The following is a 27,589-nucleotide window of genomic DNA, read 5'->3' as shown; positions in this document are numbered from 1 at the left end:
TTCTGCTCTAATATTTGTAAACAGGCTCGCCAAAAAGAAGCTTGGTTCAGATTTTAAGATTTTAAACAGTTATCTTTGTCTTCTTCTTTGAAATTAGTTCAGTTTCAAACACTTTCAGCGAGTTCTTTTAGGTGAACCTACTATGTATTATGTGGAACTTCTGGAATCTATGTAATTCCAGTGCAATTCTAGACTGTTATAGATTGAAATGTTCTGCATATCCTAAACTCTTTTGGATCTTTCTCAGTTTTCTTAGCTACTGGTATTGAAGAGACAATCATTTAAGAACTTTTATAAGCATTCATATCGTAACATTTACTATATAGAAGAGTCATCCCCAGTCAATGCCGTTCATTGCTAAGGAATTTCAAAATAAAGTTTCAAAGATTTGAAGTTTACGATCAAATATATTCAATTTTTCCTTGAAACTTCCACCTCCATATTGACATAGCTATTTTGAAATTGTAAACTATAGGTTTTTAATCGATTAAACAAGGGTTGTTAGGTTATCTTTGTAAACCTAAACAGAATACTTTGATAATAACAATAACAAAAGCAAACTAGATGTAATCAAATATTCTAATAAACATTCTGCTTAGCTTTTTTATATAATATAATAATAATGTATCCGGTATAAATGTTCCATCAACCTTACTTACTATTGTTAATAGGAAGTACTTTTTTTATCATACACTTTGAGCCTCTCCGTGTACGTGGTATGTATGACCATTTGCATTTACCACGCATTGCTCAAAGTGCGACAGCTTCATTTTCATCCATATTCATGCTCAACTCGTTTTTGCTTCTTTTGTGTAAAGCGTCTTCGGATGTTGGGTGTCGAATACATAACATTTTCTTTTTTTAAAAATGAATTCTTGACAAACACTTGGTGATCGTTGATCAAACAGTGCAGTGTTGACAAAATTGGCGTGGGGGTATCTAAAGACATTGAACTGAAAATCGATTAATCCTATCTGAAAGTGACCCGGTTTCCGTAATAGCCACCGACACACTGTCTCCAACGATAATAACTTTTAAATGTGCCATTTGGAGATAGGCAGAGGCTCGCTGTCACGCATCGTCCTCCTGCTCCGTAGATAGCGAGGAGTTGCATCACGTCCACTGCACAGGACGTTGGACTCTTTTCAGCATGGGCTGATCGGTTTCCAGTTTAAAGTGGCACTTTAGGGGTTATCGCTCTGGGAGTGTTTGTGTGTTGATCTACTCGGCACGCGGCTGCCTCGTGCCTCACCTGGTTCGACTGGCGACGCCAGCTTGCCAACATTTCGACTTGGCAACAGGCAAAGCGGTAGCTAGAAAGTCATCGGCGCAGTCAAATTATTTAAAAAATCACACCACTTCTTCTTTGCTGTGTGTGTGTGTGACCTTTCATTTTGAAAGCCGCCGAATGCCGTTACGCCGATTTTAAAAATAGATTCGGTGGCGCCTGTGATCGCCTAGTACCCTTGATTCAGCTAGGCGCCAAGTGCAGTTGCATATTCGGTACGAATCCACCCCGAAAATTAGAAATGCAAGATGTTGACATTGTAGCGTAGAAGTAGAAAGACTTACCGTTGGATTTAGAGCTTACTGTTTCGTGTTAGGGGGTTGGCATACTAGGACCAAGAACAAACCCGAAACAAAAGAAAATAATTCCGATGACTAACCAAAATAAAGTAAAAAAAAATTGTAGATCAGTGATTCTTAGATGAAATGCTACCGTGGTTGTACAATTGACAGTTCGGTGATTATTCACACTCGTCACTAAAATCTCGATCATAGAATATCTGGCACCTGAAAATTTCATCCATCGAGAGTAACTCGCGTGAACTGTCATTCTAGCGAGAACTCGAGTGGCAAATATTCCGTATTCACGATTTTCGTGGCAACGTTTGTCGTGTGCGCGATCGCAATGTGCGAAATAATCCTAGCTATTTAGTCACGTACTAAATTTATTTTACTTGAATTTTATTGAAATACGGTTAGTTTCGATGATTTTTTTCCATAATGCTAATAGAATATTTAATGAAAATATAATATTTGGTCTGATAAATGTATGGGACTGTTTCAAGATTGGACAGATTACTAGTGGATTAAATTTTTTTTTAAAAAGCACTGGGTCATAAATTGTGAGGATTTTTTTTTGTAAAGATACATTTTTGAAAATTAAAATGAGTATTTCGAAATGTTAAAACTCATGTATGTACATATGTATATATGTACATATATCAAATTAAATTCTCTTAGCGCTCCTTCCCTACCCTTCCCATGGTGCCCCCTTGGATTCGCCTATGGGGCAGATTATATAAATAACTTTAAAAAAGAAATTGAATATTCTGATGATTCCTCATTCGTTCATTTTCAAACTTATAATAATGAAAATTAGGCTGATTAAACTAGCGGCTCAAAAATTCCCGTCCTTCTGGTGGCCCAGATTGTCTATGAGCGTATATTTGCCTTAGAACTTATGTAGAGAAAACGATAATTTCCTACTTTCATAATAGTATTACGTACATAAATGCATATGTTTCGATTGGGTAACTAAGTTTTATCTACCCTATGTACATATGTACATATATGACAGACATACATATGTACATATTTTAAAACTATAAAAACAAGTTTTTATAGTTTTATATACATATGTATATCGAATTGCAAAGTTTATAAAAAGTAGTTTTTGCAACTGTTTTTCTAGTGTTATGCAATATACATATGTAAATTTTGAACCTGTTGCTATCTGCTTCCTAATAAGTGTTTCTACGTTTTCTTTCACGCCAGTGTGTAATCGCATTGAAAATATGTTTATAGTGCAGAATACTGATATAAATGTAACCTTCCTTCTACTATTTCAGAGATGAATACGAAGGATAAGCGTTTAATCATCAACAGAAGGCTATGTCGATTCGTTAAAATTTCACAAGTCTAAAAATAAACACAACTGCAAAAGATTGATTTATTTGCAAATCTCGACATCACATGATTGGTGATTTACCGGTTGGAATTGCTAAACGCTAATTTGGCAACCAATAACAAAAGTTGCTCAACACCTCTGATTAGGTACACATATCAGCAACCGATTTGACAAGTGCGACTGGATTCGTTATGAACATTGCAGAGAAGAAGTTTTATGATCGTGTCCAATACGATCTGGGTACCGGATGACACGGTTCGATCGAACCGATAGCTGTCCCTAGGCGTAGGGTTTGGCCGCGGTCTGCTTTGGAGCTATGTATAGAACCGTAGTGGAATGTCTATTGGAGGCAAGTGCAACCGGGTGAGGAACTGGTTTGTACACTATCCAACCCACCCACCCACGACCAGCCCTGCAGTGGTGAAAGCCATTGCAATGCACCCACTTGACCACCCACGACTTCTTGCACGTGTCTGACCGTTTCAGAGGTTATTCAAATTTGAGCCAAAATTGTCTTGGAGCTTACTTTTGAATGGAACACTCTGGTAGAGTGTTCCCCTACTGTTTTGCATATATGCAGCACGTTTACTGTTTGCTATGTAATGAAACGTTGTTTGGAAAGGTTTTTTCCAGTGGTTTTCTGTTACCTTCCAGTGGTTTTCTGTTACCTTCCAGAGAGGATAGAAAGTAAAGTGGTGTCATCCAATTTCCTTATCAACGGATTTACACTGAAAAAATTAATATGTTATATGTTATATCTTCTTCCTCTTTTGTTATATCTTCTTCCTCTTTTGCTCTATGTTGAGCGTCGTGGTCATTGATGTCACCTGGAATTTGACTTCACTCCTCTTGGTTCTCTGGTAGAGTGTTCCCTACTGTTTTGCATATATGCAGCACGTTTACTATTTGCTATGTAATGAAACATTGTTTGGAAAGCTTTTTTCCAGTGGTTTTCTGTTAGCGTCCAGAGAGGATAGAAAGTAAAATGGTCTCATCCAATTTCCATAACAACGGATTTACACCAAAAAAATTCTATGTGCATTTCTTCTTCCTCTTTTGCTCAATGTTGAGCGTCGTGGTCATTGATGTCATCTGGAATTTGACTCCACTACTCTTGGTTCTATGCCAAGTTGAAGGCAGCATTAAGGGACGATCCTTTCAGTTATTTGATTTGGTCTGATTATCTCTTGGGAGACCGCCTTCTCCCTCGCCTTCCCTTCAACGTTCCGGTGACTACCAAATAAGGATAGGCGGTCGGTTTCTATTTGGACAAAAAATGGGTTCACCATTGTCAATTTCTATAGTCAACCTTTTCTTCTTGATCTCTAGCTTTGTACGAAAGTAGTAATCAACCCCCTTTCCTGGGAAATAGAACCCGGGCGCCGAAGTCTATTACCGGTTTCTACAGACTCTCCTGTACATATGTATATGCGTACAAGTTCATAATTAGTAGCAAATTTATTTTGCGAATGATAATTGATGGGGCTTTAGGGCGAAAACACACTTGAGTGGTACATGGTACGTGTTTTTTTTAGATAATTTTCAACTCTAGTCCATACTTAATACATGGTACACAGTCCAAAAATCAGCCCCTGGAGTGTTTTCGGTGATATTTTATCCTTACTTGACAGTGATCGATAACGGTGAAACACTGCTTTATTTATGAAGACATTTAAAACGGAATATTTGAATTTTTGAACAAAAGGTTTTCCGGAAAATCTTAGAAATCTTCTGGATTATAATTAAAGAGCGGACCCAGAGCGCGCTGTTTATTGTTCACATGTTGTAAATCCATTGTTAAAGGTTTGCCGAACCTTTTTTACAAAGCATTTACAATAATGGAACAATAGACGGCGCGCTTCCGGTCCTACCTCTAATTATAGTATTGGATGTAGTAATTTTTGCATGTTTTTGAATCCACGACCTCTTTATCAATTGTTTACCAACTGTAAATATATTCTAGCTGTAACCCACCGGATATAATTCTCAACATATTGTCAGTCACACAATAGGTTCCAAAAGGTTCCATTAGTTATGCTGGATCATTGTGAAGGTTCAATATATCTACTTTTACTTCTTCTTTTCACTCTTGAATGAGATAAATGGACGAAACGAATTCTTTACTTTCCATTCGAATAGAAAATAAATACAAATAAAAGTCAACTGTGATTAGGTAAACGACTGTTGAAATACACGATTGTTTGTAAACAAGAAGTGCTTGAACTAAATGTTTTCACATGATATCCACGTGATCAGTTTTGATTTGAGCACTTTTATATAACCTATGATTGAAACCACGTGCTTGTTGTTTTCAGAAATATTTTATTAGTATACTTATGTACATATGTTTATTTGACACATACATACATACATATGTACATACATACATAGGTCATAAGCAAAGATCGGCGTTGGGACGATGCTTTTCGCAAAAAAAAAAAAATAGTTCACTATTGTCAACCACTATTTTTCGTTCACTTGCTGTGTACATTAATGGAATGGTATGTTGTTATTTAAAAAGCACCAAGCCAACGTCTAAGTCTAGTAATAAGTACACTTTAGCTAGGGATCGGGGCACTATTGTTTATTTCTTAGAAAATACATTTTTTACAAGCTTTTTCGCTCTCTTGCTTTGAACACTGATGTAACGGTCTATTGTTATTAGCAATTGCCACCACAACTAGCCCAAGTCTAGTCATACATAAGTATTTGACCAGTTTGCTTACTGATTGAATGGGGCAAGTTCTTGAGTTCCAAAATATTTCCTACAAAGATCATGTTTAGTCTGAGTGATTGGAATTGATCAATGAACTTTTGATACCGTGTCCAGGTTATCAAAGCATGCAATTATATCAACATAATTGCCATATTAATGGAGATATTATTTCTGAAAATATTATTAAACAAGATTTGCATATATAAGTGCAAATTTGATAAATGTATAAATGTCGACTGAGGAAATTTTACGTAGTACACAAATGATGCAACTGATGTTTTGTTTCTACCTATAATTAATTTGAATTCTTTTTTATATGTGTCTATTTGTTTATCATATAATCATTTGAATTGTCGGTTTCTGTTATTAAAATGGCGGCAATTTTTTTCTTTTCAATGAAATCAAACAAGTATATACCAAATTTTGATCAAGCACAAGAGTATTATATAAGTTTTTTTTTGCATTTGGTAAATATTTTTAGGAAAATTATTTTTTATTGCAAGTGTTGTGCCCGTTGATATTTCAACGGTTGTTTTTGGGAAATAATGAATACATGCAGCATACCCAAGGCTATTTTCGCTAACGATTTCAGCATGTACACCCCCCCGTGCTGTCCACTCATTCCATCCCCGCACACTCGCCCGGCCGTACAAATGATCACTGTCTTCTTCAGTGGTCACAACGCGATCTCCTGCATTCTTATATCGCGCGAAATTTTAATAATTATATAATTATTATTTTATTTTCATAAAACATGAACACTCGCCTTAACAGATCGGTCCAAAGCTACGAGTGCACTTAAACAAATACAATATAATCAATAAACATAAGAATTTTATACGATGCGAATTCATACAAACGTTCACAGTGATATCTATGTAGAAATTTTTGCAGAATTTTATAATCAAATTGGCAAACCTCAAGACACTGAATAACTTGAGAGATAGGAAAAGAGATGCCAATTTTACAGGAACCGTTTCAATGAAAATCTGAAAAATTGGCAATCTCTGATAAGAAACGATCGACCTGGAGTCGTAAACCAAGGTCTGGCCAGCAGCGGGACTCTAGTGGGTCTCGAGCCCGTGACCACTCTGCTCGAAAGCATAATATGCTAACCACTAGTCCACGCCGCTAGTTGAAATCTACATATATAGGTATTTGTCGTACACATCCTTTTTACATATATTATTGTGTGATAGGTTAATCATTAGTTCGTTGTTGACCCAAGATATTTCATTATGTTGTAAAAATCATAAAGACGTACAATTTCGAATAATTATTCTTTAACGCTGCGTATTTACCTAAGCTGAAGTTTATGGTGGGAATAAACATTGATTTTATTACTTTTATTTCTATTTTAATGATAAGTGCCACTGGTGGAATTATCAGAAATTTGCGTTTTTGGCTGCGATCCCATTTTATATCGACATAGTATTCTAGAATCTAGAATTTTCTATGAATGGAGGTGTGTTGATTTTGGCCAAATTTTTTTTTAATTTAATATTTTTTTAGTTGCTTCACACAGTCATTTTTATTTTTACATGCTTTTTATTGTCTTCATTATTTATAATATTTGTGTCAACGATAGGTTGTACCAGTTATTTAGTTAACCTTTCGTATATATCTCTTGACATTGTTCACCAATCACTCCATTGTTCTTCGTTTATTGTTAATTCATATATATATATATATATATATATATATATAGTTTTTTTTTTTGATAGGAAAAAATGGGAAAAAAATATGATAAATTAATTATTTACCGCACATTATGCACCTTTGACTTTGAACAATTTTTCTATAATATTTCGTAAACAGAAATACATACATACATACGTACATATGTATATACGCATATTTATAATTTGTTTTGGCAAATTTTAATTACTTATTATTATTTTTTATAATTTAGACGTTTGCCTAGTAAGATTCGAATAACCAATTTAGAATTTATTCACGTGCCGGTTCTCGCCCACAGTTTTAGAATTAGATTTCTGAAAATCTTACCAATAATACTATGGACGAATCTAGATTATCTTGTATCCAACCAAAACAACTAAAAAAAATCTAAGATTAAATAATAAATTATCTTTAAGAGTAGTCGTAATATTTTGATATTGGATTTTACATATCCGTTTGTACAGTGATTTTGTCTGACGACGGCGTATTTATCTCAAGATTCTCAATCTATACATATAAAATTGAATGGCTTTGAAGTTTGAATATCTTTGAAGTTTGAATGTCTTTGAAGTTTGAAGCGCCATTGTGTAATCAAGGAAATGTGTTCATTGGTAACCACGTTACCAGTTGGTTTATGACGACACGGTTTTGAAGAGACACGAGCTGAGCTCCAGCCATCACTTGAAACGGGAACGGGAATTGCATGCGTTATTGTGGCATTGCAACGCATGCCGGGCTCAGCTAGTAGTAAATAAATAAAATAGACGTATTTTATCTATAAATGTTTCCAATGTATAATATTTTTTGAGATTATTGAACACTAACAGAGATGAATGGAAGCGTGTTGGAGAAGCCTTCGTCCAGCAGTGGATGGTGAGTGGCTGTAAATGATGATGATGATAATGATGAATACAGTTTTGTTTCTTATATGTACATACATATGTATGTATTACGTTTGAAAACCAACAAATATGCCGTCGTGGGATAAAATCTTTGTTTTTGTGTATGTGTATGTAGATATTTAGAGATATGGCTATTTTGAGTTTCACCTACGTAATATATTTTCGTCAGTAGTAAATTTGAAGTGTTAAATCTATTTTAGTGTTTAAGTTGCAAATTATATGGGTAAGCGTTGTCAAACACGTGAATGTCGTGTTATCAACTTTGGGTCGCGCCGTACTGAAGAATTTCGCGTGTAAAAAATGATATAAATTACATATTTAGATAAAAAAAGTAAACAATAACCATTATCGAATAAGGCCACGATAAACCTAGCAGTTTTTACTGAATGATAAACTTTCAATTTCTACCATTAAATTTTTTTTAAGTTCAATCAGGTTTACCGTTCTAGTTGTTTTTTTTCTTTTTATTTTTCTATGTGGTACACACATACATTTTTTTTGGTACATTTTTGAAATTTATTGTAATTTTCTTTCGCCTTCGCGACATTTTCGCTTTCCATGCCAAATTCTATTTTGTTAATTTTGCAAATGTCCGTTCAGTTTGCGTGTTTACAATTTTCAGTTCAGTTTTATTTTTTTTAGTATCATTTATATCCTTGGACCAAACTGGGGAAGTCAGTGTCTTTTTTTTAATAAAATAATTGACACACTTCCACTCACCTCTGTTTTGCACAACTCTCATCCATTTCACCCAACAAAATACCAAATTTTCCTAATTTCGTCTACATATCTTCCCTGCGGTCTTCCTTTTACCCTTTTGCATTCTCTCGGGTACCATTCTAGCACTTCTTTTGTCCACCTTTCGTCCATTCTTCTAGCCACTGGGCCCGCCCACTGCTATTTCAATCTCTTCACTCTATCCACTGCATTCACTACCCTTGTCATACTTCTTATCCACGAATGTCGTTTCCTGTCTTTTCTCTTTATGCCAAGCATACAACTTCTTTCATAAAAAATCAATACTTCTTTCAGTGCATTGGACTTTGTGTAGCATCTTAATACTATATATGAAAAAAAGTATTATGAAGAAGATCAAAATCCGGCGATACATTTGTAACATCCTCGTGAGCAAATGCTCAAAAAATACAATTTTTTGGTGTTTTTTGCATGTTTGCTCGCAAAGTATATTGCCGGATTAAAATAAAAAGATATGTGATAAAACATTACACATAGTTGCTGATATTGTTATCGGTTGTATCGATAATTTTTGTTTGTTTTTATGAAATTTTGATAATGTGAAATATTTTCACATAAAAAAAATCTAAAAATTGCTTTGAGAAACATTGAAAGATTAGTAAAATCATGTGCAGAATTTGAAATCGATTTATTAATAAATATAATACATATTTTTTTATCTGAAATCAAAAAAGTTAATCCTTCAGTTTATCAGATAAATTAGTCTCGACAGTTGGGCAGTTGATAAAACGTATATAACCGTTGATAAAACTTAAATTGCATACCTGTATATTAATTGATTAAAAAAATCGAAGTAAAAAATGACGAGCCTCTACTGATTTTGATTGATTTTTGTGATAAATAATGAGTACAAACAAGTCAATTAAAATTTCTCACTTTCCCACCATTACATACGTATATGCTTTTAATAATTAATAACTATAATGATTTGATAAAAAAAACTCACTAAATTATCGTCCAATCTGTGGAACCCTTTGCGCTAATTAAAATTACAATAAAAAAATCACAGATGCGTGACTAATACACTTAATGTTATCAGACAATTAATGGCATTAGACTGATGCAATTATCAATATTTTTTTATTAAATAGGTACGAAATTTATCTCTCATATGTATATACATACGTTTTAATGGATTCACACAGATAAGCTGACCCAAATAATAAATTATTGGTTGTAAAAAAAATTTCGCAAATTGTATATGTATTTTTATAATATATTTACTTCGTATATTTTTATATTTTACCTACAAACATACATAAACCCGTATACATAACGATTATTGTTTATTTGCGCCTGAGCAACGCCGAGCAATTCGGCTAAACTATTTTATTGTTTATTTGTCCAAAAAAGACATTTTTTTGTATGCATGTTTGGATTTTAGTCAATTGATTTTTTTATTTTTATAATTTGGTTTGTAAATACTTTTATTGTCAAAAATGTCCATTATATAAAATTAGTAAATCACTACTGTGCTTTTGACTTCTCATATAGTAGTCGTTTCGATTCGACATACGTCACAGTTAAAACACTACCAACATTACGTATGGATATAATAACGAATCAAGAGAAAAAATTGTATATATGTATACTGTTTGCTATCAATATTTCCTCTTAAAAATAGTGCCACGAGCATTTAGCGCCATCTGCAGAAAATTCATTTAAACAATTAATTATCTTTTCTATTGTTGTTTTATTTTGTTTATATATAGGTAGTTTTTACTTATAATACATATGTATACATCTGATGAAATTTACATCGGGTCTATCACTAGTATTATACATAATAACTAGTCACCGGACCCAGAAGGTGCCGCGTATTAGTCAAAGGTTGTAAATGCATTGTTAAAGGTTTGCCGAACCTTTTTTACAAAGGATTTACAACAGTGGAACAATGGATAGCACTGAGACTATCCTACCTCTAATAATAACCTATAGAATACAGGGCTAAAATTTGAATATACGCTAATGTTGTACCCGATGAAATATCATCGTATGGGTGTTGGCATATTAAGTTATTAAATTAAAAGAAATGTGTAGGTTCTGTGTTCGATCTGCACGCGGTCGAATTTTTTGCAAATATTTGAATATATTTAATTTAATATTTATATTTAACTAGTTGTTTTACCCGGCTTCGCTCAGTATTTGTAATATAAACAGCCTAAAGATGGCGAATCTAATAGTAAATATTCATTTGTTTTTTTATTAAATTTATTTCAATCGAAAAAAAAAATATATATAGCCAGCAGCATTGCTCGGACGTTAAGCTTCTGCTTACCGTCAAGAAGGTGCCGGGTTCTATCCCTGAATGAAAATGAATTTTTCAGAGTATGCTGTTGGTCAGACCTGGATTTGTGCTCCAGGTTGATCGTTTCCTATCAGAGTTTGCCAATTTTCTCTGATTTCATTGTTGAAACGGTTCCCGGAAATAAAAATTGGCTAAAATTCCTTCCTACCTACTATGTCACCACTATTTGAAATATGATGGATGTACAATTCATAGATGTTTCGTTAATTTGCGAGTTTTTTCAGTGTCTCGCAATTCAACGACTTATAATAAAAAAAATGCTGCATTTGTATTTGTAATTGGCCAGGAAGGCGCATTGGGATTTACCTGTAAAGCCTTCCTGGTATATATGTAAAATAAAAATAAAATAAAAATATATCGAATCGTCATAGAAAATTTTTTGTTTACGAAGTAACAAAACAGTTTCTTCATAGGGCCTTCGCCTCCTGCGCCCCCCGGGCCTTCACCCCCGTCCCCCGTCCCCATGTCGAAATTTTGACATGTTTTCGAAGTTCCAACCAACAAAACTTACAAAGTATCTTTCGAAATTATATATTAAATTAAAAAAAAAATGGTAAAAACTACCTACATATGAACAATATAAAACACCAATAGAAAAAATAATGAATTAAATAAATTTTCAATTGATGGCAGTAAACGCTCAGAGCCTTAGTGCGGTCTATTTGCCCAGAGGAAATATTGGTAACAAACAGTATATATAGAGGTTTTTTCTTTTGTATTTGTATATTTTGTATACGTTTTGGTAGTGGTTTAGCTGTGACGTACATAAGTATGTCGAATCGAAAGGACTATTATACATAGTACGGCGAGCGTTATCCAAGACAGACACACAGAATAGCTGCACAAAAGTATAGACCAAATTAAAAAAAAATGCAGAAAATGTTTGAACAACAATCATTATATGACAGGCTCCCAGCCAGTTTCAATGTTTATAAACATTTATAGAAAACAATCACAATTAGTTTATCTGAATTTTGATATATGTATGTATTATTATTGCGCTCCAGAGGACGAACATGTCAAAATGTCACTTCAATTACACGATAGTGAGCAAATTGATTTTCGCCCGCTCCGCTCTATCCCCAATCAGTCGGATGTTGCCCGAATGCGTTTCATAGATTTAGGCGAAGGATTTTCACGGATTTTCGCCGAAAATGTGGAAAATTCATCTGCGTCATTCGTCGGTAGTGGTCGCGTGACGCCAGTCCGGTACGAATTTAGTTTCACGATTATACCGAGCCAGATAATTCGCGACATATAAATACCATAATCCGACCTTCTAATATTTCAGAACTTACCGCAAGTGTTAAGTAATAATTAGCTCAAAGTCTCGCGTAGACAATCCTGTCCGCGCCTAATCGACTAATTGTCGTTATCGCAAATCTGTACGAGTCGAATGCAGGCTGGTAATTTTCCGACGCTTCAACCTTTACTTGACCGTAGTTATTTTTGTTTTTATTCGCTATTTTTTCGTTGATAAATTCTTCGCACTTTTCAGCATACATGTGAAGTCGATGACTGGTGCACTTTATATTCATGTACATATATATATATATATTTAAATTAATGTTTATTTGTATATATGTATGTATACACATTTGGCGGTATACTAACATACATTAGATGGGTTTTAAAAAGGCTTGGAGCACGGAATCGTAGAGCTCACATACAAAAATGCTTGATTACGCTGGGCGATAGCATTTTTCCGCTATGCTATTACTTAGTTTTTAATATAAAACTGCCAAATTTTGTATACTACCTCACGGTACCCTAACTTAGACACTAGTTGGGTTTTAGAAGGACTTGGAGCATGGGATCGCAGATCTCCTATACAAAAATGCTTGGGTCACGCCGGGCGATATACAGTTTTATATGTATGTAATTGCATAGTTTTCAATATTCAACTGACAAATTTCGTATATGTACTACTTCACGGTACTCCAACTTAGACACTAGTTGGGTTTTAGAAGGACTTGGAGCATGGGATCGCAGATCTCCTATACAAAAATGCTTGGGTCACGCCGGGCGATATACAGTTTTATATGTATGTAATTGCATAGTTTTCAATATTCAACTGACAAATTTCGTATATGTACTACTTCACGGTACTCCAACTTAGACACTAGTTGGGTTTTAGAAGGACTTGGAGCATGGGATCGCAGATCTCCTATACAAAAATGCTTGGGTCACGCCGGGCGATATACAGTTTTATATGTATGTAATTGCATAGTTTTCAATATTCAACTGACAAATTTCGTATATGTACTACTTCACGGTACCCCAACTTAGACACTAGTTGGGTTTTAAAAGGGTTTGGAGCTTGGGATCGCAGATCTCCCATACAAAAATGCTTGGGTCACGCCGGGCGATATACAGTTTTCCGTTATGTATGTAATTGATAGTTTTTTCAATATACATGTACAACTGCTAAATTTGGTATATCGCTTTAAAGTACCCTAACTTAGACACTAGTTGGGTTTTAAAAAGGCTTGGGGCACGTTATCGTAGATCTCCCATACAAAAACGCTTGGATCACGCCGGGCAATACTGTTTTTACGTTATTTAATTGCATATTTTTCAATATAAAATTGCCAAATTCGGTATACTGTATCAAAGTACCCTAACATAGACACTAGGTGGGTTTTATAAAGGCTTGAAGCTCGGAATAGAAGAGCTCCCATACAAAAATGCTTGGATCACGCTGGATCATGTTATTGCTTAGTTTTCAATATAAAACTGCCAAATTTGGTATACTAGCTCACGGTACTCTAACTTAGACACTAGTTGGGTTTTAAAATGGCTCGGGGTCAAAGAGCTCCCCTACAAAAACGCCAAGATCACCCCGGGTGATAGTGTTTTTCCGCTATGTAATTGCTCATTTTTTGAATATAAAACTGCCAAATTTAGTACACTGTCTCAAGGAACCCTAACTTAAACACTAGGTGGGTTTTAAAAAGGCTCGGAGCTGGGGATCGAAGCTCTGCCATACAAAAATGCTTGGATCACGCCGGGCGATAGTGTTTTTCCGGCGATGTAATTGCATAGTTTTCATTATAAAACTGACAAATTTAGTATACTGCCTCACGTCACCCTAATTTAGACACTAGTTGGGTTTTAAGTGCTCGGAGCTCGGGGTTGAAGGACTCCCATACAAAAAACAACGCCTAATTGACGCTGGGCGAGTATGAAAGGCTAGTTTTTAACACAAGACCACCAAAGTTGGTCTATTGTTTCACCGTGTCTTAACTTAGACCTTAGATGAATCTTGGAAAGGATCAGAGTCCGGGATCGAAAGCTTTTATATAAAAACGCTAGGGCTACACCAGGCTAGTGTTTTCCCGCTATGCAATAACGTAGTTTTTTATACATACATACAGGTATGCATAAAGCCGCCAAATTTGGTATATTCTCTCACGGTATTCTGAACTTAGACCTTTGACAGGTTTTGGTAGAGCTCTTATATAAATAATAAATAAGTTCAGACGATGTTGTATGAGTGTCTTCATTCATACAAAGAACCGCCAAATTTGGTATACTATTTCACAACTTAAACCGTAGATGAGTTTTGGTAGGGCCCGGAGCTCGGGATGGAAGAGCTAATATATAAAACCGCTCTGGTAATTTTTTTTCAGCTTTCATCGCCCTGGTACTCCACTGGTACGTCATTATATATAAATCAGGATAAAAATAGTCGACATTGGCAAAGCGCATGTGATTGTTTATATACGTATGCGAGTCACGGTCATACTTTCGATTTCGCATGTTTACATTCATGAATCGGATGATTAATTTGCTAATTTTAATTTTGTGAATCTGTAGGAGATATTGCACTCTTTGATCCTTCGGGCCAAATATGACGCGAGCGATGAAATCCGAGCTACTTTTCCTGGTGAGATCGGTCTGGAGTCGATGATTATGTGATAAATCACTTTTACGAGTGATCTGCTCGTTATTTTGACGGATGTTATTCAACGGTTGACGAAAATTTGCGTCATTTGCGATCATCAACCACTGTTGTTTTGCATGATTAAGATCCGACAGGAAACTAATACATTTCATTACTTTCTATATAAATAGCTTTCAAGCACTTTTTAAGACCTTATGACGACTCGTGACCCACATACATACATATAAGTAAGCTTGCAACGGATCAAATGACCATTTTACTAATCAATCACTGACTTATGAACCAAGGGAACAAAATGCATATCCTAGGTATAAGTAGCTCTTAGTTGACGTCACAGCTGGTTCCGCTCTTTTCAAACAAAAAATGTTTTCTATATTTTCAAAATTAATAAAATGATTCATTCTTAGGTACTCTTTTTTATGTGGCACAAGAAAAGCTTTGCCCACCTTACTAGGCTTGATTTTCATTTTCCAGCAGTTTTGAGTTTTCTATAAACATGTAAACAGATGGCGGTATCTAAGCACAATATTTTTTTATCATGTTTAGGTGATAACAACGTACACGTGCCATCTACGATATATGTATATTTTACATACATGTATATACTAGGAAGGCCTAACAAGCAAACCCCAATAATTGGCCTTCCTGGCCAATTACAAAAATCGATATACAATTTTTAGAATAATTTTAACACAGCATCATAGATTCATCTTTACACAGACATCATAGAGCTTTTTTATGTAATATATATAAATCGTCAAGTTTCGAGATGACAAACTCGAAATTTGTAAGACATTTATGGACTAATTTGCAGCATTTTTATACGAATCGGCGAAATTCGAAATGCTAAAACTCAAAAATTGCCAGAAATGATGCGATGCGAATTCATAGAAACGTCCACAGTGACATCTATGGAGAAATCAAACCCCAAGACGCTGAATAACTTAGATTAGCAAGAAAGATAGAAAAGGAGATGCCAATTTGTTGGAACCGTTTCAATGTTTCAATGAAAATCAGATATATTGGCAAACTTCGATAGGAAACGATCGACCTGGAGTCACGAACCAAGGTCTGGCCAGCAGCAACCAGTGGGACTCGAACCCGTGACTAATATGTATGTTTAGAAGCATATATGCTAACCACTGGTCCACGCTGCTGGTTATATGTACATACTGCTGGTTATATATGACGCATTAGGTTCTTCCTGTAATGCCACAATGGTCCAAAACTATAAATAAATAAATATAGTTACTACAATTATAGCTAACTTAGTGGTACTCTTATAGAACATCTTGGCTGATCAATAAATATCGCGCATGTTAGAGGATCATAATAAAGCTCGTCGACCAATTGGAATCCAGATCCAGATTGATTGAAACAAGGCATAGCTTGTTACAGAAAGTCCTATGTATATTTTGGTCTCCGAGAATCCTCACTACTGTGTAAGATCAACTGCTGTAGGCCATCCAAAGTAATGTTTTGGTTTCGGCCATTCACTTTCATGAAAGTCTAAGATTTGCCAATTTCGCTGATTCATTGAAGACCTGAATACAGTCGAGAGCATTTAAATGAGCCTGATAAAGGTGTGCACTTGAGTGCACACTGATATGAAGCATTTGTTATTATTTTTGCGTTCTCGCCAAAGTGGCAAAGGTTATTTGGGGTTATTCAGCATTAGTGCTGCTGCATGTGCCGCCAGATCATTCGTTCAGCTGCTGTCGTATAAAAGTGGCAGAGCGCTGGCATACGAGCTCACTCGGCGTCGACTCATCGTCAGAGACGCCTCCTACATACTTGCTGCTTCTAATAAACTTCCCTTCAGGAGGTACCCTGAGCTTCAAACTTCCAGTCTTGTGGTTCATTCGCATCGGCAACAGCATCTCGGCTGTTTGTTTCGACCTCGGGTTGCCAAAACTGGGTCGAAGTCGGCGAAATCTCTTATCTGCATTGACATAATCCCGTCGGTAAGCATTGGCGCCGATAACGCCAGCGTGCTGTTGTTGTTGTTTCGGCGAATATGATAAGATGCAACCGATTGGATTTTGACGATTCGATCTGACAATCTTATCCGTTCTGTCTACCTTCCATTAGGACGGACTGTCGACGTGTTGGTTATTCCAGAGGTCACATTCGTACGACTTGAGCAAACACGACAGTGCAGAATGTCTGCAGTTTAATGAAAACGATGATCGATTAGTGTGTGTTCGTGTGTGTGTTTACATTGTTAATATTTTTGTACCGGTTGTGTTTAATTATGCCGGTGTGACATGCTATTTGCGAATGATCTCAAACATCATTGATATGTATGTCGAGAATTCAAACTATACTCCAGAAAATTCGATCTTAAATTTTAAATTTGATAGTCTTAGATGCTTCTCTCAATAAGGACTCTATTGGATATTGTCTGAGTTAGTTTCATTTACCTTGCCGTGTCTACAAAGCAAAACTTTATCTATCTTTGTTCTTGTTTCTTCTTGTATATGAAACAATGGATTGATTCGGGTAGTAGTGTCTTTGTATCTAAATAAAGCCTTTGTACACTATTTGGTAAACAGATTTTGGGAATTTAAATTCCAAAATAGAAATTTGGGTGAGATCCAGCATCTCCGGCTTATCGAGAAGCTTCTATTGCTTCAAATTGAAATGATGATCTTTTAACTAATCAGCAAATTTTTGTTTAATTTCAGATTGTCAACTAAGAAGATGAATCGCTGGGCGACCGACAACATTATAAATCAAATCTGCTGAATGGAAATAAATAAATTATAAAGTGTTTTGTACACGTACAAAAATAAATAATAAACGAACGGGTACTCGTATAAATTATAGAACGATAATAAAAATAATGGTGTATAGCAATAATAGTCGTGTAGTGCAATTGTAAACCAAAAACACGTATCATTTACTTCAGAGTTCCTCTTTTTATTGCGGATTGAACAGTGCCTTAGTAAATATGTTGGCTTCGCACGGATTCCCCTCTTACGGGCACAGTCCTCCAGGAGGGTTCCTGATGGAATATGCCCCGACACATCCTTGCCGTGTGTACGGAAGAAGACCGCTACCCACGAGGAACTCATCTCCATGTCTTCCGTTCAAAGCTGCTGGTGTGCCTCAAACACCCAGGCCTTGCCTGCGTCCGGACGCCCCAAGTCCTCCAGCTCGGATCAAGAAGCGAGTGGTCTTTGCCGACGACCAGGGATTGTCTTTGACTCAAGTCCGCGTCATGTGGGAGCCTTCAGACGTACCACCTCATTGGTCCCTCCACTCGACTCCAGCGGTGACTTCTTCGCTTCCCAACTGGGAGTTGGGCTTCGCCCAGCCGGCCTCCGATTACGTAGACTTCAGACGCAGAATCAACGATGATAACGTGTCCTTGGAGAACGTTATCATCAAGGCCAAAGACGGCTTCCTCACGGGCACAGTCAAAGTGAAAAACTTGGACTTTCACAAGGAAGTGGTTGTGAGGTGGTCTGCTGACAATTGGGTCACTTCTGAGGATGCCTTTTGCACATACGTAGACGTTCCGGTGTCTTCGGCAGGTGCTTACAGTATCTACGACACGTTCAGCTTCAAAGTCCTACTGCCAGTTGTGTCGAACTACTTGGCCTTCTGCGTCTGCTTCCGCTGCCAGGGTAAAGAATATTGGGACAGTAACGGAGGTACTAATTACAAAGTGTCCAAACGAGGAGACGTCTCCAGGTCTGAATCTCCACCTCCAGCTGTTTCGGCACCTTCTAAGAACAGCGTGGCCTATCAACCACCCGCACTATGGTCTGAATATGCTGCCTGGCACGGACCCTGCGACGTGCCTTACTGGTGACCGTCTCCAATTCCTCAGCAGTGAAACGAGCGTTGTGTCGCCGAGGCTTTTAAATTGTGCCCATTGGAAACAAATTTTGAAGAACGAGTCCACTCAGCGGCCCCGACAACTTATATTTTCTCGCTGGATGCTGAAAATATTTTATAAATTAACCAGCTTTTAAAACTTCTAAAGAAGGCGTTTCTAAACACGGATCAAATTAACTGTTGTGTCTGTGCACACTTTTGATCTTCAAAAGAGAAGGAGAAGCAAAAAATATAAAAAAACAAAATAAAAAAACAAGGAAGAGTGCATGTTTTGGCACTTTGGCCAATTTTTGCTTCGAATATTTGGAGTTTTGCCTACGTATAAAAATATACAAAATAATGTAACACATTACTTTGTATAGAACAGTGCTAAGATAGACTATATTTATGTACTATACAATTTTGGACGGAAGTTAAAGAACAGAGCATGAAATATTGTCGGATACATATGCTACATAGCATTCTTGCTCTAGAAATCCTTAACCGGATGCTATGATAGAATGCCAAATGGACGGTGCAAAATAGACCTCGGATTGGAGTTCCGTTGCCTAAAATAGAAGTAAGAAAGGTTGACGATAGTTCTATACTAAGGAATTGTAAAACAATATATAGTTATTGAAACCTAGATAGTTTGCTTTAAAGATCTGACCTGGGGTGGTTTCATTTAATGCATTTTGATGCACACTCAGTACACAATCAACACTTCCTGTAGACGCTTTTTATCTTAGATTAAACCGAGATTCGCATCCATTACTATTCTACATACATATATAGAGAGGCAAAAATTAAACAACATGATGAAAGCTACTTTTGTATTTGGATTTCAGTAGGAAATAGCCAACTAAAACGCAGTTGGCGAATAATCTGCTCCAAATATTTCTCATCACTTAAATAGTCCCGTGCTAAATGAAAACTGGAGTTGTAAACTTTTCACGCAAATGCAAACAAAAACGAAAAACATTTTATTATGTATTTAAAAGAAAACTATTGTGTATTTAAAAATACAACAACAAAAAAAATTGACTATTTTCTACTGGAATTAATTATAAAATACAAAGTAATGTTTCAATATTGTTATTTAATGGTTTGTATTTATTTGGTTAGCAACTTTGCTTGATTTGATCAGTAAGTGATATTTTCAGTCAATGACTACTTGAATATTGCTTATTTAGAAACAAACTGACTATTTAATTTATTGCCTTATTTCAATATTTAAAATTGATATCATCATCTTTGCCCTTAGTGAACAATGAGATACAAGAGGAAGTATTATACATGACATTTCCATAGTGCCATAGTTTTGTATGTGTACATACATACATGCATTTTTTCAGAAGTGTATTGATTTAATATATTTTATATATATGTATATATCGGGAGACAAAAAATATAAAAAAAAGTCTATTATTATAAAATGAGCATTGTAAATAATAAACATGTTCCTTTTTTACTACTATTATTAATAATGTATGTTTGATGTGCGAGATGAATATCATGTTGTGTTTAAATTTATAGCAATGTTGAATTTGATATAAGGTTTAAACGAAAACGCATACATCTGTGATATGTTTAATGTGTAATGCAAAGTTTTTAGGAAATTAGTCGTTCTGATCGTTATTCCGACGGGCTTGCGATATTCGGGTATTGCAAAATGCTCGTCATGTAATATTTGTATCGTCAATGTAGGGGTGTGCAGTGTTCCAAAATTTCTATACAATATGAATATTATAAAGTGCCATAATATAATGTAATGATTATATGAATATATTTTTATATAATTGTACATGTATACGATTTTCTTTTTAAATTTAAAATATGTTTTATACGACATTGCGTACAGGTGATGTGTATTAATCTTTTTAAACCTATATGTATGTGTATGTATATATATTAAATTTTGGAACACTATTATATTATATTTACACTATTATAGTATATAAAACCATACACGATTTTATCGAGGAATATATTTGATATGATTTGTTATTATTTACAATTTTTAAATTATTCAAAACAATTTATTTATTTTAATTCGAAAATTTTGTTTTATATCCAATATATTACTATGGAATATTTTAAATTGAAAATTTACAGGTGTTGTTTTGTGACTTGTGACATTTGATTTTATACTTATACATATATATCATATTTAATATATTATAATTTCACAGTTACTTCCTGACGATTTCTACATTGTTCAAATGCCAGTATATTTGTTATTATTTTTATTTTATTTTACTCTTATTAAAATTAGTCAAAGTTTTAATTTTTATATCGTCCACTTGTGCCATGTACATACACTCATTATATTGTATATTTATATAAGTATATATAATATATATAATTTTGCTCAGATTATTTTGTGACTCGGAAGCAATCGTTTAACTTTTTTTTATCAATAGCGTTAAACATGAATGTTTTCATACAAGAAAAAAATTGATATAACTAAAAAAAATGTAGCAGTACGATATAAGACTGAATGAAAGAATAACTGTGTATTTAGATTCTAAGCAAATTTTTTTATATGAACAATATCTACTTGTATTTGTAATGATTAAACAATGAAAAATATAAATATATACTTATGTATACAAAATTTTGCAGTCTTTTATTATTTTTTGTATTCAATCAACACACTGATATATCAGTTTCTTTTTATTATACACTAGTGCTGTTCCCGTTGATTTCAACGGGTGACTTCGGAAAGGAATTGATACACGAATCGAAATAAAGTTTTATGTTATATGTTTATATATCTAATCTAATATATAATTTCGAAAGAGACTTTATAACTATTGTTGGTTCGTAGAAAAAAAAATGAATGTTCAAAATAAAATAAAACTATGCAAATAAATTTCGTAAAATGTTTACTATTACATAGATTGGCCATGTTTAAGCGGTTTATATTACAAATACCGAGCGAAGCCGGGTTAAAACACTAGTCTAATATATAATTTCGAAAGAGAATTTGTATGTAAGTATGTATATATCTTTGTTTGGAATTTCGTAAACAAGTCAAAACTTCTACGACGACGAGTCGATTTTTTTTTCGATTCAAATAAATTTGATAAAAAGCAAATGAATATTTGGGCAGTTATCGACACCAAATGCCCTTCACCAAATGCACCAAAAGCAAATATCGACACCAAATGCCCTTCAAACCCTGTCGTCTGATCATCTCCCGATAATCTTCTCAATCGACGGGAAACCCGAGGAAATCATCAAGCATAGTTGGGATTACGGGAGAGCTAACTGGCGAGAGTTCAAGTCGTACATAAATGACCAAACCATTCTAACTTCTACCACACTCACAAACAAAACCGAAATCGACAGCTCCATAATACACCTAACGGAATCAATAACTCGATCCAAACACCTTCACATACCTAAGACACAATACATTGAACACAAATTAGAGATAACTGACTTTGTTGCAAATCTAATTAAAAGTAAAAATAAACTCCGTAAAATTTGGCAAACATCAAAAAATCCAGCATTGAAAACATTAATTAATAAGCTCACATATCAAATTAAAATTAGAATCAAAGAAATCAAAAATGAAGCTTGGTCTAAAAAATTAGAAAAATTGAGCTCAGTTGATGGCTCTCTATGGAAATTAGCTAAAGCGATTCGCAGGACAAAAAACTCGATTCCTCCATTAGATGATGCAGGAATCTCAGTGACGCGTGATTGCGACAAAGCAGAACTATTATCAAAATCCTTCCAAAAACATCACACACTCACACAACATTACAATCACATACCAACGCATAATAAAGTCAACCGGTCCATTAAAATCATCACAAAAACTCCCACTAACAGTACTAAAAATATAAAATTGGTGCATCCGTGTGAAATCCAAAATATAATACGTAATTTAAAAAATAAAAAGGCACCTGGGCGAGATTCAATAGATAACATCACAATCAAACAACTTCCATTTAAAGCTTTAGTCTCACTATCTAAAATATTCAACGCATGTTTACTCACCGGGTATTTCCCAGAATACTGGAAAACAGCCAACGTAATTCCCGTACTTAAGCCCGATAAAAGCTCAAAAAACCCGGCCAATTATCGACCCATTAGCTTACTTTGCACGCTTTCAAAAATTCTGGAAAAAATAATCTACACACGTTTACTTAAAGTCGTAAATAAGAAATTAATAAATGAACAATTTGGATTTCGCACTGGACATTCCACGACCCAACAACTAACAAGACTAACTGAACACGTGACGAAGAACTTTAATATGAAGAGAAGTACCGGAATGGTATGTCTCGACATAGAAAAGGCCTTCGACACGGTTTGGCACGATGGACTCATTCATAAGCTCCTTATTAACAAAATACCAAACTACCTAATTCTCATCATCAAATCGTACTTAACTCGTAGAAAGCTAGTGGTTAGCGTAAATAATGAATTATCGTCTCCAAAAATAATCGCAGCTGGCGTTCCGCAGGGGAGCTTGCTTGGCCCACTCTTGTTCTCCATATATATAAATGACATACCTATTCCAAAAAACTGTCACATAGCCCTATATGCAGATGATACAGCTTGCTTCACAAGTAGCAAAAAACCAGACACTATTCTTAAAAATCTTGAATTTGCAATTAAAACAATGACTGAACACTTCACTAAGTGGAAAATTCAAATTAATCAAACCAAAACAGACGCCATATTCTTTAGTGTTAGAAAACATAAGCCAAGTTCAGATCTGAAAATCCCCTCTGGAGAAAGTCTGAAATGGCAGTCAGTAATAAAATATTTAGGAGTAACGTTTGATAAAAGAATGAGATGGGCACCTCACATTGAGGCAGCGAAATGCAAGGCGATGCGGGGTATATCCTCAATATATCCAATATTTAATCGCCATAGTTCTTTATCAACGCTAAATAAAATAAAATTATATCGCGCGCTCATATTACCATTATTAACCTATGCTTCACCTGTATGGAATAACGCCTCGAATACTAACCTTTCCAAGCTCCAAGTAATACAAAATAAATCCCTTAAAATAATTTATAATACACCCATATATACTAACCTGAAAAAACTGCATGCTATATATAATATTCCGTTTGTTACAGACATTACTAACAAACTAACCAGTAGATTCTATGAAAGAATCACTAATAACCATACTAACACACTTGTGAAGAGTCTCGGTGATTACAACAAAATGTCTATACCCTTCAGGTATAAACACAGATTACCTAAACACAATCTGCTTTAGGTCATCGACTTTAGATAGTCTTTAATTAATATTATGTATTAGATGTATTATGAACATTTATAAGGATTGTAAATAGGTTTTTGAGCTCTTTTTCCTATTATGCTTTAGATTAACATTAGAATAATATAATACTGTGATTACTAACCAAATTAAATTAAAATTGTAAAATAGAAAATGATCAGTAGATCAGTAGCTATTAAAATAGATATAAGATGTATTGTGAACATAATTTCGTAATAATAAAAAGCATTTAAAAATCAAAAAATCAAAAATGAATATTTACTATTAGATTCGCCATGTTTACGCTGTTTATATTACAAATACTGAGCGAAGCCGGGTAAAACAACTAGTAATATATAATTTCGAGAGAGACTTTGTATGTAAGTATGTATGTAAGGTTTGGGTGGTAGACACCGTGATGTTAAATTTAATAAAAAAAAAACAAATGAATATTGAAATAAATTTAAATAAAATGTTTACTATTAGATTAGCCATGTTTAAGCGGCTTATATTACAAATACCGAGCGAAGCCGGATAAAACCAGTAGTATAAATATAATGTAAGGTAATTTATAGGGGCGTGTTAATAGAAAAAGGTGAGTGCGCGCATTAAACGCTCGTCGATCCAACCCGTTCACCCGTTCGAAATGATGAATGACGCTTCCGCGCAGCGCATTTTAAATGTCCATACTGGTCGACGCGTCTGCCATATACCCACATACATTATGTACAATCTACACAGCGGAATTAGGATTGTAAATAAGTTTTTGAGCTCTTTTTCCTATTATGCTTTAGATTAACATTAGAATAATATAATACTGTGATTACTAACCAAATTAAATTAAATTGTAAAATAGAAAATGATCAGTAGATCAGTAGCTATTAAAATAGATATAAGATGTATTGTGAACATAATTTCGTAATAATAAAAAGCATTTAAAAATCAAAATCAAACACAGCGGAATTAGAAAAGCACACCTATGTATATGAGATGAAAGCACTGTATACAGTATGACACATTCTTTGAAACACAGTCAGTCAAGTTTCAAAGGCATAACTTTGCACATTGCCACGATGCATATACAAAAGTCCATTTCGACTGTTAGGACTCGCATTCCAAATATAAAATTCGCTTTATTCTTTTGATAAACGTAAGATGTTTACAAGCCGGAAATAATAATTAATATCAAATACATTTTATGCATTTTGTAATTAGTTTGTGTGTTGTACGAATCGAACGTGTCCTGTTTACCCGTTTAAAAAATTATATAATTATACATATATGCACATCGTGGAAGTGAGCCAAAAATTTTTCAGAATAATGGCGGCCAATTAAAAGACACGGCGAATTTCATTGAGATGTCCAAGGTTAAACGTTTGACGACATATGTACATGTCACACAAAAATAAATATAAATATATGTATATGTGTAGTAATTATCGAGATTTCTCGTTTTGATTGAGATCAAGTCCCACTCGAGTCAAAATTGAGTTCAATTGAGCCAATATTCACACTGCCATATTTCAATTTGATCAGATCAGTTACTTTTATTAACTTGTAATATTTGAATTTTTAATTGGACGATTTATATTTTAAGTGGGTTTAAGTTTTTTTTTTTTATTAAAAATAATGCCAGTTTCTTTGTTCTTCAAATCAACTTCTGCTACAAGATATGGGTTTCTTTAATTCCTACTTATCTCAATTTGACAGAACATTATTTCATTATTGTTTTCCACACATTTTTTCAATTTCGAACTTTCTTGCTTTTTTTCTTCATTCATAAATAAAGCTATGGAGTACTTTTTAAATATCATAAGCTATATCTAATTTCGGCCCTTTTCCATCATTTTGAAAAATATTTTTAAATATGAAACTTTGAATACAGTAGAACCTCGATTATCCGGATTGTCAAAAACAAACACAACTTTTATGATTTAGCTGCTTTGAAATGCATAACATAAAATTTCGAAAAGAAGGCGGAGAAATGAGTCAATTGTCTTCATAATTTGATACTCAAAGGACGCTTGTTTATTGAAAATTTGATCGTTATTTAAATATTTATTTTTAATATTACCAATATGTAAAAGAAAACCTATCGTATTGTTACGTACACTCGGATTAGGCCGAGTAAGTGCAATCGGATTAGGCCGAGTAGCATCCCAGAGACTGTGTGACTATTATAATTGGTTTTGAGGATTATCTCCCCCGAATGCACTTAGAGGGGGTAGCGGTAGCTCGGGGTCGCATTCCGGTAGAGTTCTCAGAACCCACAGCGGTAGCATGGGACATCTAGTACGTGACCATAACAATAGGCAAGCAAACCGGACGTTGGAGATGCCTTGAGCAACCGACCCGTTATAATGCGGTACTTATGCGATATCAAGACATTCTGGACGGAGCACTGCCAGTGCGTGTATCTCCTTAATCACCAATAAATGCTGTGACACGACTTTGGCCTTTTACTTGGATCCTCCACCCACCCCTACACAACAGTATTATAATTAAAAGACAAATTAGATATAATCAATGCTTTAGAAAGCGGTATCTTAGGACGTTTTTTGTCAAATACATATGGTGTTGGAACTTCAACGATCTCAGTTATAACAAACAAAGTGAAAAAATATGGAGTTTACTGATTCTTTAATGGAAGCTCAGAGCGTAAGGTTATGAAAAAATCAGGAAATGAAGAAGTCGAAGAGTGTATTTTTATGTGGTTCATTCAAAAACGACCGTCTGGACAGCCAATATCTGATTCATTATTCTATGAAAAATATTCGCGATATGGCAGCTTAAAATAAAACAGCTAAGAATCCATAATTGAATTTCTTAATAAGGAGTAATTTAATATTGATCTTAATGTTATTATATATGTAAATGTAGACAAATAAAACTTATTCATACTGAATGTACACGTATTTTCCTGTCAATTGTGATTTTCTCGATTATCCGGACTACCTTCATCCCCAATTAGTCCGGATAATCGAGGTTCTACTGTAATTATAACCAAACTTCCCAGCCGTTCAGTGTGATCCGACAGTTTTTACCCATACGTAAATATGATGGAAAGTAATTCATTATTGTGTATACATTATGTATGTATATTGCATTGTATTGATAACTTTAACACTATCTCAGTATATAACAGATATTTCAGTAGCATTCCTAAAGAGTTCAGAAATTCTAATCTAAAATTGGGCAAGCCGTAAATAAAGTTGGCTTGCTGTGATGCGAAGTCACTTTCTGCTCAGCTCAGAGATTAAATGTGTGGACTTGGGCTCTGGTAATAAATTTTATGAATGTACAAACATTAATATACATAAAACTACT

General features: G+C 34.6%; 1 protein-coding gene across 2 annotated transcripts in view; it reads left to right on the top strand.

Annotated features, from left to right (window-relative positions):
• Gbs-70E (Glycogen binding subunit 70E) overlaps positions 1-20,411 on the top strand; it is a 31,471-nt gene extending 11,060 nt beyond the window's left edge. The window contains exons 1-2 of one of the 2 annotated variants that reach the window (XM_077434738.1): positions 16,890-17,147; positions 17,871-20,411. In XM_077434738.1, the coding sequence (XP_077290864.1) occupies positions 18,137-19,003 (867 nt within the window). In that variant the 5' untranslated portion in view covers positions 16,890-17,147; positions 17,871-18,136 and the 3' untranslated portion in view covers positions 19,004-20,411. Of the gene's footprint in view, positions 1-16,889; positions 17,148-17,870 lie in introns of those variants that run through there. The other variant, XM_077434740.1, reaches the window with a different exon arrangement.
• The last annotated feature ends 7,178 nt before the right edge of the window (positions 20,412-27,589 follow it).

This window comes from Arctopsyche grandis, chromosome 7 (genome assembly GCF_051622035.1).
Source record: "Arctopsyche grandis isolate Sample6627 chromosome 7, ASM5162203v2, whole genome shotgun sequence".
In the NCBI taxonomy this organism is placed as follows: Eukaryota; Metazoa; Arthropoda; class Insecta; order Trichoptera; family Hydropsychidae; genus Arctopsyche; species Arctopsyche grandis.
Note: the sequence above shows the minus strand (reverse complement) of the source record. Positions and strands in the feature narration are given on the sequence as shown.